We start from the raw sequence: 13,449 nt of genomic DNA, 5'->3' as shown, positions 1-13,449 counted from the left end.
CACGCTAGTAATTCACCCCACAATGGGCTGCTCTTGTGGGGCTCAATTTTCTTCCTGGAGTGGCGCCACATGGGATCCGGAGGGGCTAATCTGCTTCTGTCCTAAGCTAAAAAACAGGTCTACCAACAGCTCTAAAGCTGTCCTATTTAAATGAGTTCAAACATTATTATACTAGCTTTTTAACCAGCAGTAACACTAGCTTACCCTAGACTAACTAGCTCTTTAAAGTGAGCTCATGTGACTTCAGCTGAGCAACAACAACTGTGGCCTCAAGTGTAATGAATTAAGCAGGGGTCTGTTTTATGGTTTACAGATTCAACTTTTTTGTATGAAGAAAAATGTATCATTCTTTCAAAGCTTAGTTACTTACTCACTTTAAATCACTGACACTCACCTGATCAATATGAAAGTCAGATATCTGCAGGAGCTGGTTCCCATTTTTTGTCATTTCTGGTATCTCAATGTTGAGCTGCAGATCCTTTACTGGAAAGTAGCCAAGGTTCTGGATCTGAGAGGCAGCAAGGAGTTACTTGTGTAAATTATTACCCAGCTGTGTTTTACTGTGCAGTAAATTAAAGTCACAGTGATGATACAGTTAGTTCTTACCTGAAAAGTGAAGTTGAAAGGAGGACCGATAATCCCCGGCTCCTCCAGTGACAATTCCGATTTGATCTCATACCGAGTCGGGTTTGAATCCCTTTTGAAGTAAAGAATAAAAACGAAGAAGTAATAAGTTAGACACAATTATCTTCCACTTATCTTTGCTCATTTGTTGTGCAATGGAGTACATGATAACAAAACCTCATTTCAGTTACATTATCAGCAACTTCTTTTCCCACAATGATCTTTTTTAACATTTCCCAGATGACATTAAATGACTTTGTTCCAGCTGCTTGCACTTCCAAGTTCACGGCTTCTAAAATCACCCAAAGTGATACAGTACAGCAACTGCATGCATTGTTTGGTAAGCTATAACAAAAAGACATACCTCGTAAATAGAAGGTCTCCCTCATATCTCAGTGAGTAATAGATATCGTTGAAATTGTCAGTTGTGCTCACTTCCTCGCCATCACTGTGAACAGAACAAGACAAAAATATTCAAAGAATGAGAGGAAGTTCAAATAAGAAGGGCAAGCCAGTTAAAATATTTCTCCTTGAGGTTCAGAGGATGCCAAGAGGTTCATGTTCTTTGTTTTTTTCAGGCAGTGAACTTGTGCCTGGTTGTTATTTCAGGGGTTTCTATGTTGCTCGTTAAGACCAACAAGGAATAATGAGAGTTAGGGACAGATCTCTTGACATGCAGTGAGAAAACTTATTTGCAATAGATGTGAACACTTTTACAATACAGATAAAGGTTTAAACTTGTTTCCATACCTGCTGGCCTCCAGGATGATCCTGACGTGCTCTAAGAAGACAGTACGGCTGAACTCAAACTCCAGACGAAATGATACCTATAGGAAACATCAATAAAGTTTAGAACTCATTAATTGCATGGCTGTAAAATAATTTCATCTTTTACACACCAAATCCTTTCTAAAGGGGAAAGATAAAACCAGCGTGTCTTCAATGTTCACCTGTATATCACCGCTACATTTTTATGATATGAACACTGAGACAAGGGTCGAGAGCTTCTTTTGACCCCATATGCTACTGTATACCCCCTTTCCAAGAGTAAAGGTCCTGAATTATGGATTAAGGAGTAAAGCCTGCAATAACCTGTCGTAAGTCCCGTGCTTTGCCCCGGAGGGAAACTACGGCACAGTTGCTGCTGCTTAAAGAGAGCCAGGGAATTTCCCCTTATTTTAGGACAATGCCCTTAATACAAATCAACATGACTACACACATACTTTCACACACACACACACACAGACACATCAGCAGGGAGGTGGAGGAGAAGAAAGGAGACAGAGAGGAACAGAGGAAGCAACCAGTGCTGTGAGAAAAATGGAAGCAATTGAGCAATCCTAAACAAAAACAGAGGGAGAACCAAAGTCTACATGCAAAGGCAGGGAAGGAGAGGGGAGGAGAGGAGAAGAGAGGAGAGAAGAGGAGAGGAGGGTTGATTGGCAGCAGAAAGCAAACGGAGCACAGCAGAGCGGAGCGTTGTTTACAGTCTTTCATGCCATAATGAAATCCTGACTGATTCCGTCTGGCCAACGAGGAATGCATAACAAGGTTTACTGTAGCTTCCCTCCTCCGTATAGACTGACTCATCCTTGATATAGCACAAACATAAACGATGACCTCTTTTCATGTTATCGTGTCCAAGCTATGAAAAATGACCCCTGTCCACTTTTGTATTGGTTGTCCTAGAAAAGAAAGTTCATGATTTTTTTTTGTTGTTGTTTTTTATACCAGCCTGTTTTCAAAAGAACTGGGTGACTCTAAATGATGTTCATTAGGAAGAAAGTTAAATGAAAACACACACAGAAAAATGCACAAACACACACACGCATGCTAGTGGTATGGGTTTGGAAGACATGATGGATCCGTGGCTAGAGGAATTTATGTGCCAGCATAGTTGAACATGGAAATTTAGGCAGAGCATGAAGCTTCTCTTCCTCCTCTGGGTTGATGCCGTCTGCCCCCGTCCCTCAGCCACATTCACTGTCCATCTTCAGACAATTAATTGCAATAATTAGCTGTCGTTATTTCTGCATACATCCACAAGAACCCTAACCAGATTTGATACAATCAACTTGTAAACAAAGTATGTTGTTTTTTTTTTGTGGTAGTCAAATTTATACTGTAGTATATATATGTTAGTTTTACATAGGTCAGAAGAAACCGTAAAAAGTAAAAGCAAAAGTGATAACTGGCTACTTTAAAAAAGCTTGCCCTGAGGTCCATATATCCCTTCAGCTAAAACAGCGGTTTGGGCTGGTTTGGCAGCAGCACCGGTGTACAATCAGCCTTGTTTAACCCCGTGCCACATATTTAAAAGGCTTTCGACCAGAGCAGATCAGCCTTGTGGCTCTGGACGCTGTTCAGACTGAATGAGTGGGTATGAATCACTCAGTGAGTTTTACAGGGTGACCAGAGTCCTCTTGGTTCAGTTGTTGGGGAGCATTACAGAGAAATGTGGTGATGTTGTCGTTGCCCAGGAGATGGCTGCTGTTTGTGATAATGACGTGGTCAGGACATTACATAGACTCTTTCAATCACCTTCAGTACTTTATTCCCACAGACTTTGTCAGCAGACTTTGTATCAGCACGGAAACCAGCGCAGACATTTGTTCAGACATCAATGGGATAAATGGTTTATTTATAATCTGCTTTCTGTTTAGTAAATCTTAATTGAACTACTTAATGTATCATCAGTTGCATCCCTATCAAAGTTAATTCAAACATCACCCTCTTAAAAATAAAACTAGATGCCTTCCTGTAAAATGCACGGGAAAGCACAGGCCCTCATAAATATCGCTGACATTACAAGCCTGTGGAAAAGCTTAGAAACAGCAGAATCCAACGTGAGAATCAGGAACAGATGAGAAGAGAAACTTTTAGTATCTTTCATTTAGTCTCACCTGGTGCACCAGGCTAAAGGGGAGAGGAAATGTTCTTAATGGCCAAAGAAGAAGGCTCCTCTGGTCTATTTATCTTGTTACTTAGATGGATACTAATAATGTAATAATAATCAAATGAGATTGAGGAAAAAGCTAATACTTTACTGATTTTCATGTCTTAATAAGAGGCAGTTAATGTGTTTAAATGCTTTAAAAACACTTCAAAATCATTTTCAGACAACAATATTATGCTACAGCTTGCATTACAGAAAACTAAGTAGGTTTTTTTAAGTTACACTGATATGTTTTGGTGCCAGTGACAGTTCTTTTGCCAAGAATGTCAAACAGAGGAAAAATCTTCAGTGTGGAGGTTCAATCTGGACCACAGGAACACACATCAGTGATAATGCATTCAAAGGTTCACTTACTGCCTTTTCCAGCAGCTTTTGACCATATTCTATGGCTGTCAACAGTGAATGGAAATTACGCATATCATCACCTCATAACAAGTGGTCGTAAATGGTATATGGCCATGTAGCAGGTGATTTAAGTTTCATACTTAAAGTAGGTCATGTGATGAACCTAGGAAAGCTTTCAGTAAGGAAAGCTATGGGGTATCTGGGCGTAAAGGTGATCAGCTGACAATATTCTATTTTTCCTTTTGTTGCCAATAAATGAAATGCCATCAAAACACCAACAGTGAGTTAGTCAGTCTCTGACACTCAGCTCCAAGCCAATTTGTTCCTAATAAAGACATGAATCTATAAATACACACTGTTAAAACAGCTGAACATTGTAGTTTTTATTAAACAGAGTAAATAGTGCATTTGTTGGGAACTACTTCAGCTGCAGATTTATTACTCTAGTTAGTTTCTACAGCAGAAGGATGATTTAATGAAGGCCTTTGGCACAGAGCGATATGCTATATGTAGGCTTTGGCGAAACAGGACATTAACTTGTTAGTCGAATCAATTCATCTTTGTGGGGGATTTGTTGACGTTAAAAAAAAAAGATATATCACCACTAAATCTTTGAATATCAGCTCTACACCAGTATTTAAAATAACTTATTTTACATAACAGGTGCATACAGATGTCAGCACTGTGTTAATATACAGCCTTCTTAATTGTTGGCTAATGAGAACATATCATCTTTCTGATTCAAAATCCATTCATATCACACTTCCTGTTCTGACCGTATAATAACTTTGAGCTAAACTTTTCTACAGATTTGAGATTATTCAAGAAAAACAATCTAAGTGGTCTGGAAAACTACAACACATCATACTGTGCTCTGTGCGGGCCAAACGCCATGACTGTAAATAATCTTAATCTATGATGTGTTGTTTTAACTTGATAAGCCACTGAAAGCATTTTAAACTTCTGTCATAATGATATACTGAATCATAAATGTATTAAGGTTGCTTCCTATGTGCATTAGTTATAGTTTGCAGCCTGAATACAGGACAAGTTTTAGTAATGCCACTGAAAATCTTTATGTCAGACTATAGAATGAAGGGATATCACAAACCAGAACTAAACTGAGCTCCTCTGGTTGGCTTGTGGTTCTTCCATTAACCAGTGTGGTCTGTCATGGTCATCTAAAGCCTGCAGCATGTGTTTTGGGCCCCTGTGGTCTAATATGGTCCACGTCAATGTTTTTTCAAGCGCTGAGAAGCAGCACAATGCAGGCTATGAGACTGCATACAGATTTTTTGTATTTTAGTTAGAAGTGCAAGCATCTAAACTCAGATATGATTGATTTTTTTCATGGTTGGAAAGATAAACTTTAACATCTGCTTTCCATTTAGTCAGATAAATACAGAAAAGATTTTTATTGCCAAAAAAACATATGGTCTTTTTGGACTTTAAATTGTTGCAAAAGAAAATGCAACCTTCCAGGAACAAAATGTCAGATGAAATAAAGGAAAATGCTTCAGAGTCGGTGCAAAACCTTAAGATCTGCCAGTCCGTCCATTAAAGTTTGGACATAAATACAAAAGCAAAACATATGTACTTTAGTCTAGATGCTTCTCTCTGTTGATTAGCTGATTAACCCCACAATCATATTTTAGGCTTGTTAAAACATTTTCTCTTGTGAAATATCTCATGTGATTCACAGTGTGGTTTCTCACCTGAGATTTGGCCCTCATAAACGGAGTGCTGACATTGCAGATCTTCTCATTTCTCAGTTTGTCTTCAATGTAACACTCTATCTTGATGTCCGAGTTGTCCTGAATCAAGAAGAAGAGCAACAATTTGGATTTTTAATACAGCTAATGCAGCTTTTAACTCAGTCTGCTGGTCCAATTAAGACTCCTTAAATTTAAGTATAAAAATCTGTCCTCACAAGCCTCACAATCATACCTTGACAATGAGGCTAGAGAAGCGTAGATTGCTTGTGTAGGTGATATTGAGGCGAGTGTTGTAGGCATTTTCTCCTTTGTTCTCCAATCGGACGTCCACCACCATCCTTCTCCTGTTTCCCTCTAAAACCCGCAGAGATCCCTCCATCTCTCCTTCGTTTAAATTGCGGCAGAAAGCACTTCGAGACTGTACAGCCTGCGCACAAAACTGACTAGGAGGCAGGGAGGGAGGAAGAGAAAACGAAGGGAGATCATAAGTAAAAAGAGGAGCTAAGTGGTTACTTGGGGGTTAAATGTTTCAGTGTATTCTCTTGTTTGTGCTATGTGTTGTGATAAGTATGTGTGTACCTACTTTCGAGTCATCAGGTCAGTCATACTTTGCAGTGCTAGTTCAGGTATACAGCGGTCATCCTCATCGCAGCCGTTCCAAAAGGGCAGCTAGTGCAAGAGATAAGATTTATGAGTGAAAGAAACTACTCAAACCTTCCTTTCCATATTGTATTTATTGCGTTATAGGTGCATTTCAATAACTTCGGAGTGAGAATGACACGATAAGCCGTCAGTCGACTCTCACCTCAGTTCTTACGACAGTTGGCCAGCTTTCATCTAGAACTGGTCCCTGATTTGGATCCTGCAGCCCGACTTGTGCAGCAAACACTATGGGCCTTGCATAGTCTGTAGTCTCCTAATATAAAACATTAAACACAAAGATCAGTCTGTATCTAACTATGACCCTTAAGTTGTTTTTATGCTTTCAAAATGTATGTATATGTGTATTCTGGTATATATAAGTACTTACAAAAGAAACAATTATAGGATTCTCATCTCAGTCTTTGTTGGTTTTGAACAATGTGAATGATCGACAGCAATACTGATGTGTTGAGACTGAGGTAGCTGATTTAAGTACTTTCCGCTGGCATTCTGCTGAAATTCATCATCTTAACATTGGACATTTTTTTGTTTATTACACAAAAATGTTCAATGATTCTGCCAGAATTACATTCTTATCAGATTAGGAAAACAACTAAAACACTTCACATGACACTAAAGGTTTCCAGAGAGTCTAATGAGAATTCTTGGCATTTCCGTCTTAGCTGTACTATAGGCCTAACACAAATCTTAACAGACTGATGCTTTAGTTTGTATTTTTTCTGCGCTGTACTCTGCATTATTGGTATGATTTTGATTTAATTTGCATTGTTTTCTTTTGTATTGTACATTTGTATGTGCATTGTCTTATTTGTGCTAGTGTTGTGCCCAAATCTGTTGATGTGTCTAACTCCAAGACAAATTTCCTCCATGGAGTCCTATCTATTGATCTATCTATCTTTGAGCCATTCTACCATTTTAATGATATTCAAAACTCTGGGATGCATTACATTAATAAATCAAATTAAAAGCGAGCTCTTGTTAAGATTTGACCGTGTATGTGACATTTCATTTTTTTTGGAATAAATTAGCCTCACCATGACGTGGAAGTAGATGTGTTCGCAGGTTTGTTCTCCAGGAAGAATGGTCAGGTTTTGAGGCTGCAGCTTGCTTGGGTTGTCCATTATGGCCCGAGGTTTGAAACGTCGCTCCACAATGGAGACATTATATTTGATCCCTGAGAAGAGTTAAGAAATTACATTCCTATGTGAAACCATAAAAGATCTTGTTGTGTTAAGATGTTTGTAAGACACAAGGGTTTCTATTCTTATACTCATTTTAGTGCTAACTAATTGACAAATGGCAGCAGCGACCTATGGTAAATGACATCACTGTAGCTGTGCAATGCAATATTCTCTTGACTTTTAACATATGACAAATGTGTGACCAACATATACAAGTATCCAAACCCTCTGGCTTCACAACTGAGTCATTTCCAAGCCACATTGTTTGAGAAGCTTTCCATTTACTGCCTCGTGTTTTCATGGCATGAGGAAAAATATAACGAGACCGAACATGTGCATACAGTTTTGGGGTCAACTAGAGAATTCAAGAAGAGTGACAGTAATCTTAATGCCGTATTCAAAAAGATTTGGGTAGATAATGGACACCAAAGAGGAAGCTATTTTCCATTTTTCACCAATTACAGTTATCAATCACAAATGCACAGTGTTTTTTTCCTTTTTGGATAAGATAAACTGTTCATTTGTAGTTACTAGATGACTTTACATTCAGTGGAAGTTCCTACTTTCACGGGGTTTCTTACTTTAAGAGCTGTTGGGCTACACAGCAGCATTTGTCATCCTTTTTTACGCTTAAATACATATGAAGGATATATAGCGAACAATAAGGGGCATCATTTGCTTGAATCCTTTTGTTTAAATACCATTCTCAAATGCTCTAAACAGACATTTGCATAAATACCTATAAATTGACTCAGAAAAAATCTGAAAAATAGTACCCTTTTATACAGCAGACCACAGTGAGCTCACAAACACTAGTACATCTGCCACGCATTACTAGCCAGACACGACAATGAAAGGAAAATGAAATAAACATGTTCCACTCTATGCAACCATGGAAGACAAGATAAGTCCCTCGGTTCCTCCTCAACCCTGTTTTGGCACGTCGAATAGATTTGATAAAGATGTCAGAGGGTCAAGAGGTTAACTAAGAACATGCTCCCCTGAACCTCTGCTTCCTCAGCCCCTATACAAAGTGAAACTGGACCCTGCCATCATGTCTCTTAAAACAAATTGTGAAGGGAGAAACTGTGTGCATGTGTGCAGGTGGGCTGCTATCGGTGGCACAACACCCCTCAGCAGGATTGAGTCGTCTATGAGCTGTCAACACCAACAATTACCCAGATACTATTATCTTTTGGAAAGTAAACAAAACAGAGATAAACTTGTAGATACAGCCCGACCAGCGTTCACATAATAAAAGGAACATTTGATAGCAGATCACTGAGTGGTCAGATATACCAGTTTTGGAGGCAGCAAGATTAGCTTTGGCAGGGAAACAGCAGTGAGATCAGAATCTCTTAATGCTAGTAAAGAAACGTTTTGCTTTGGCGCCACTCTGAATGGACGGAGCCATCACAGCTTTTACGGGAAGCCGCATGCTGAAATGTTGGTTTGAGCCAGGACATGAAGAATATACATTCAAACGGCTGAATGCCTTTGCTCACTAAAAAAACAGCCATGTTCCTTCCTACCACGTACCAAAGTCCAAACAACAGCTGAACTATATTGCAGCTGCAAGTCCAAAATGTAAATTTCTCAGCTATCAGTAATAATGGTCTGTTGAAGGTTTGACAATAGAACAGTTGGCAGTGTGAGCATCTTTTTGTCGGAAGCTTTTATCTAATCCCAGATGAAAAGACTGAATTATGTCTCTTGTCCTATTTATAGATTTTAAAATTTGTGCAATAAGTAAAAGGGTCCGCTTTCCAATAGATGAAATGGGGTTTTATTCATCTTGGAAAGATGCCTCATATCAGCCACAGACAAGAAGAAACTTTTTCTGAAATGCTTCCACAAGAGTCGATTATTTTCACTGGCTTACCAATTTCCTGTGTGGGAAGAATGGCTGTCCTGGCAGTGATGTTGAAACATACGATGGCTGACATACAGGTCACGTCTTTGCCACCTCTCTGACAGTCCTTCACAAAGATGTTGATCTTACTGGGCTCAAACCGGACAGTGGTATATATCCGGATAACACTCTGTGACCTGTGTGGGTATAAGGGTGTTAAAGATGGATCCAACTCACAACCCTCAAGACAATATTTCTAAAGAAATCTGATGCTTTCTCTATATAACGTTCATTTCACACAAACTGTGATTTTACAACCTTAAAGTCAGCTTAAAGCACAAAATAGGTTTATGCTAAGAAAAAAGAAACTTCATTTCTTTTTTTCAATCGGTGTCCATGGAAAACACGCAAGGCAAAATAAAAAGACAAACTATGTCTGAAGATTATCCGGAAAAGGAAATTAGATTAAGTTTTTATTAAACTTTACTGCTGTTGCAAAAGAGCAATGAAATGCAATTTACCATCAGATAGTGCAACAGTAGCAAGTGCCTATGTCACGAATCCTCTGTTACTCCAGCCTACCTGTTGTGTGAGTGGATATTTGTTTATTTTCTTTTATGTGGGTGAGTTGCGCTGTTCGCTCTCTCTCTCTCCCGCTCTCCATAAACCTGCTGTGCATCCTGAGACAACACCTGTTTGTAATCAAGTAATCCCTCTAGCTCCATAAGAAGTCAGCACAGACTGCAAGTCCGTGCCAGATTGTTGTATTACTCAGTAGAGAAGTACCCACTCAAACTCTGAATCTCCTCTTCGGTGAGATTATGAAAGGTTTTTCAATCGTCCAGTTTGCACCATCTAACTCTTATTTTTTCCATTCAAGTATTCTGAGACCATCACCACACGTGTGTCCAGAGTTCCCCTCACCTAAGCCCCACCAGCCTGCCATTTTACTTTGGTGATATAAAAACAGTTTTGCTCCCTACCAACTACTTTCCTCCTGAGGTATTACTATCATGCTGCTTTATAATTTAAAGGAGAACTAATCACAGTAGTGACAAGAGGGAATTCCTTATAGTAACCTATAAAATGTTTGCATACAGTAGCCCAGAGCTGAGCCTGTGCGGTTACAGAAATAATTTCCAAAGTGAAATACTAACCAAAGGAGAACAGCGGCACCAAGGGAACCTACTGCCAGGTCCACTAAACCATCATCATTCATGTCCATCACGCCATGGATACTACGGCCAAAGTACTGCAGGCCAGGGGCCAAGTCTGCTGCCGCTATCCTCTGAAACAGAGACAGACCAACAAATGTAAGAGCACGCTGAAGGTAAATGCAGACTACAACACATTTTTAAATGTTACATTATTAGAGCTGTCATTAATGCAATTAACACACATTGTTAAAACAATCTTTGGCAATACAATACTGGCATTCAGAACCATATTTGTAAATTTACAACCAAGATATTGACCAAGAAAATTTCCCAACATTTACTAAAATACACTGGAGATCTTTCAGTGGTGAGCTCATCTCACTATTCTTACTACTACACTATTTCTATTTATACAACTGGCAACTATTTTATGGTTTATGGCTTAAGATTGATTAATGCAGCTGTTGCTCTCTGTTAATGGATAAAATGGGTGGAATAAAACTTGAAACTGGCTCAGTAAAGGTAATTCAGCTCTACGAAATTTCTGAGTGTGTTCTTGGTTGTTAAAGTTTTATTTTGTCTACATGGTAATGGAGTTCAACATGCAGACTATAATTCTGTGCTCCGCAATGGTATGCCGAATTGCCTGTGGGAAATATCTAAGACTTCAGCACAGGGAAAGAAATTTCACAATATTGCATGCTGCAGGCATATCAACCCTGAAGACAAAATATGGCAGTAAAGCAGAGATGCTTCTTCGTGATGAATACCTATGTCGATCAAGGCTCAAGCTTCTGTAAGTACATACCTACATGAACTGAAACCAATGGCTAAATGGATAGTAAAAAAATGGAAAAATAGTTAGCAGTAGTAAGTACATTTTGGCATGGTCCTTTAACTGTACTTTTTGCATAGAGCCTACCTGTTTGTATTTGCGCAGTATTCTGTTGTGCTGACTGAAGAAAACATATATGGCTCCTTTGTGATCGTCTTCCAGCGGTGCTCCCACGACCAAGTCATTGAAGCCGTCACCATTTAAATCCGGGACAGGAGCGAGGGATGAACCAAAGCGAGCGTTCTGGCCACCGTTATGGATCTCCAACGCGCCCTCAAGAATAAAACGATTCTGAAAGAAACAGGAAAACTGTTAGTCTCTGTAAAGTCTGTGACGTCTTAGTCATGAATTTATCCTTTGTTAACTTTTAGGAATGTCTTATTAATGTATGTTTATGACCAATTTAATGCAAATATGATGCATGGCTTGTATAAAAATTCAAATAATGTTTGCTTTTCCCTTTGGTTCCTACTTCATAAATATCTGAATACAATCCCTCCATAGAGGATAGTCGAGATGTTTTGACACAAGAATTTGTGATTGTATGCTTTGGTAGTGATGTTGATGAATGCATTTTAGGTTGACTGGGGAGTCTCAGTGCAGGAGATTTGGCTGCTCATCACAAAAAACTGAGCAGCAACAAACAGCCAGTGAACGAAAACATTATAAGGTCACAACATGAGATAGAAAAAAAATGTTTATGTATTTCCTGAACTAGATTCTCCTCCTAGACCTCCTCACTGTATGTTTGTATATGAGTGACATGAGAACTATAAATTAAATGTTACAACCTGGATCCTGGTTTTTTTGGCTTATGTTCAGTGCATATATGTTAGCGTGACATTGTACTCATACAATTGCTCTACTTTTTAATGGGGTTAAGGAAATACAGTAGGAGCCTTGAAAATGTTCTTTCAACAGATTTCCACAAAACTTCAACCACAAACTCTCTTGTGATTCATTTAAACATTCTGAAAAATCTATTTTTTTAACTCATCACGTGATCCAGCATAGTCATTTCCCATGTCCCATAGTTTTAAAAAAAATACGACAACAATAGAGCAATATTTGGTAGAAACTCCAATGTATTAACATATTAAAAAAAGTCATCTTTTGGCCAAACTTAACTCATTTTTTTAAACAGATTTTCAAACTCAGTCACATCAGGTGACTGCAACAACAGACAATACTTTTTTTTTTACCGACTTCCACCCATGTTCAATTTACCTCTGCCAGACTGACCATCAGACTCCACATTAGTGTTTTTGCATCAGTATTACTCATTGAAACTCTGAAAATCTGTCCCCCTTTAGGGGTTAAAGATTACAGATAACGATAATATATGGAAAATCCCATGCAGCATGCAGACACCATCTTACTTCACATGAAATGTGAAACACACATGCATAGGCAAGATACAGAGAGCCTTTACAGTATGCACATGTTGTTCCTACAGCATAAATACAATCACAAACACAACACAAGCTGTCAAGGACAGAAGCTCTATTGGAAACAGGAGCATAAGTCAAAAGGACAATTTATAAATAAAATACAGTAGCACATATCAAAGGACGTCAAAGAAAGCCCTGTGTCCTATCTGTAGCAGTAGGCTGATCTGTGCCTTCTGGCCCAGCTCAGTTTTTCAGTCAAAGGGCTGATCTGTTCTTCAAATGATCTGCCATCCATATATTTAGACATCTTTTAACGAGATCAAGGAAGATATTGTTCTCTAAGCCCTCCATCCAGGTCTGCTTGTTGTTTCAATTATCTCAAAACCATCTTCAGTCAGCTAATCATGCTGTAATTCATCCAGCGAAAAAGTAACAAACAAGTCTTTTTTTAATCTTTCCTTCAGTCAAACAAAAGATAATGTTAGGATCAGGTACTGTGTTTTCTACATAACCCTTTAATTCTGCCTGTTTGAACTCAAATATCCGTAAGTGTCTGTCAACAAAAAAGCAAGGAACGCTACCTCAGGATCATATAAGAACTAAAGAATGCAGTATAGCTTTACTATATTTATTTGAAGTTCTATTATTAGCAAGTGTCAGATGGAAAATGTTGATGTATTTGAAAGCAACTAAACGGCTGGAAAAATTTTCAACGAAGGCATTCTGACAA

At 38.7% G+C, this 13,449-nt stretch overlaps 1 protein-coding gene across 1 annotated transcript in view; it reads right to left on the bottom strand.

Moving 5' to 3' along the window:
- The window catches only part of itga11a (integrin, alpha 11a), a 51,215-nt gene that overhangs the window by 5,231 nt on the left and 32,535 nt on the right, over positions 1–13,449 (bottom strand). The window contains exons 14-25 of the mRNA XM_053316540.1: positions 11,416–11,619; positions 10,494–10,624; positions 9,367–9,533; positions 7,338–7,477; positions 6,446–6,556; positions 6,224–6,309; positions 5,873–6,083; positions 5,641–5,739; positions 1,375–1,451; positions 989–1,072; positions 607–697; positions 391–508 (exon numbers count right to left, since the gene is read on the bottom strand). Of these exons, the coding sequence (XP_053172515.1) occupies positions 391–508; positions 607–697; positions 989–1,072; positions 1,375–1,451; positions 5,641–5,739; positions 5,873–6,083; positions 6,224–6,309; positions 6,446–6,556; positions 7,338–7,477; positions 9,367–9,533; positions 10,494–10,624; positions 11,416–11,619 (1,519 nt within the window). The remainder of the gene's footprint in view (positions 1–390; positions 509–606; positions 698–988; positions 1,073–1,374; positions 1,452–5,640; positions 5,740–5,872; positions 6,084–6,223; positions 6,310–6,445; positions 6,557–7,337; positions 7,478–9,366; positions 9,534–10,493; positions 10,625–11,415; positions 11,620–13,449) is intronic.

The sequence above is a fragment of the Scomber japonicus genome, chromosome 1 (assembly GCF_027409825.1).
Source record: "Scomber japonicus isolate fScoJap1 chromosome 1, fScoJap1.pri, whole genome shotgun sequence".
Classification (NCBI taxonomy): Eukaryota; Metazoa; Chordata; class Actinopteri; order Scombriformes; family Scombridae; genus Scomber; species Scomber japonicus.
Note: the sequence above shows the minus strand (reverse complement) of the source record. Positions and strands in the feature narration are given on the sequence as shown.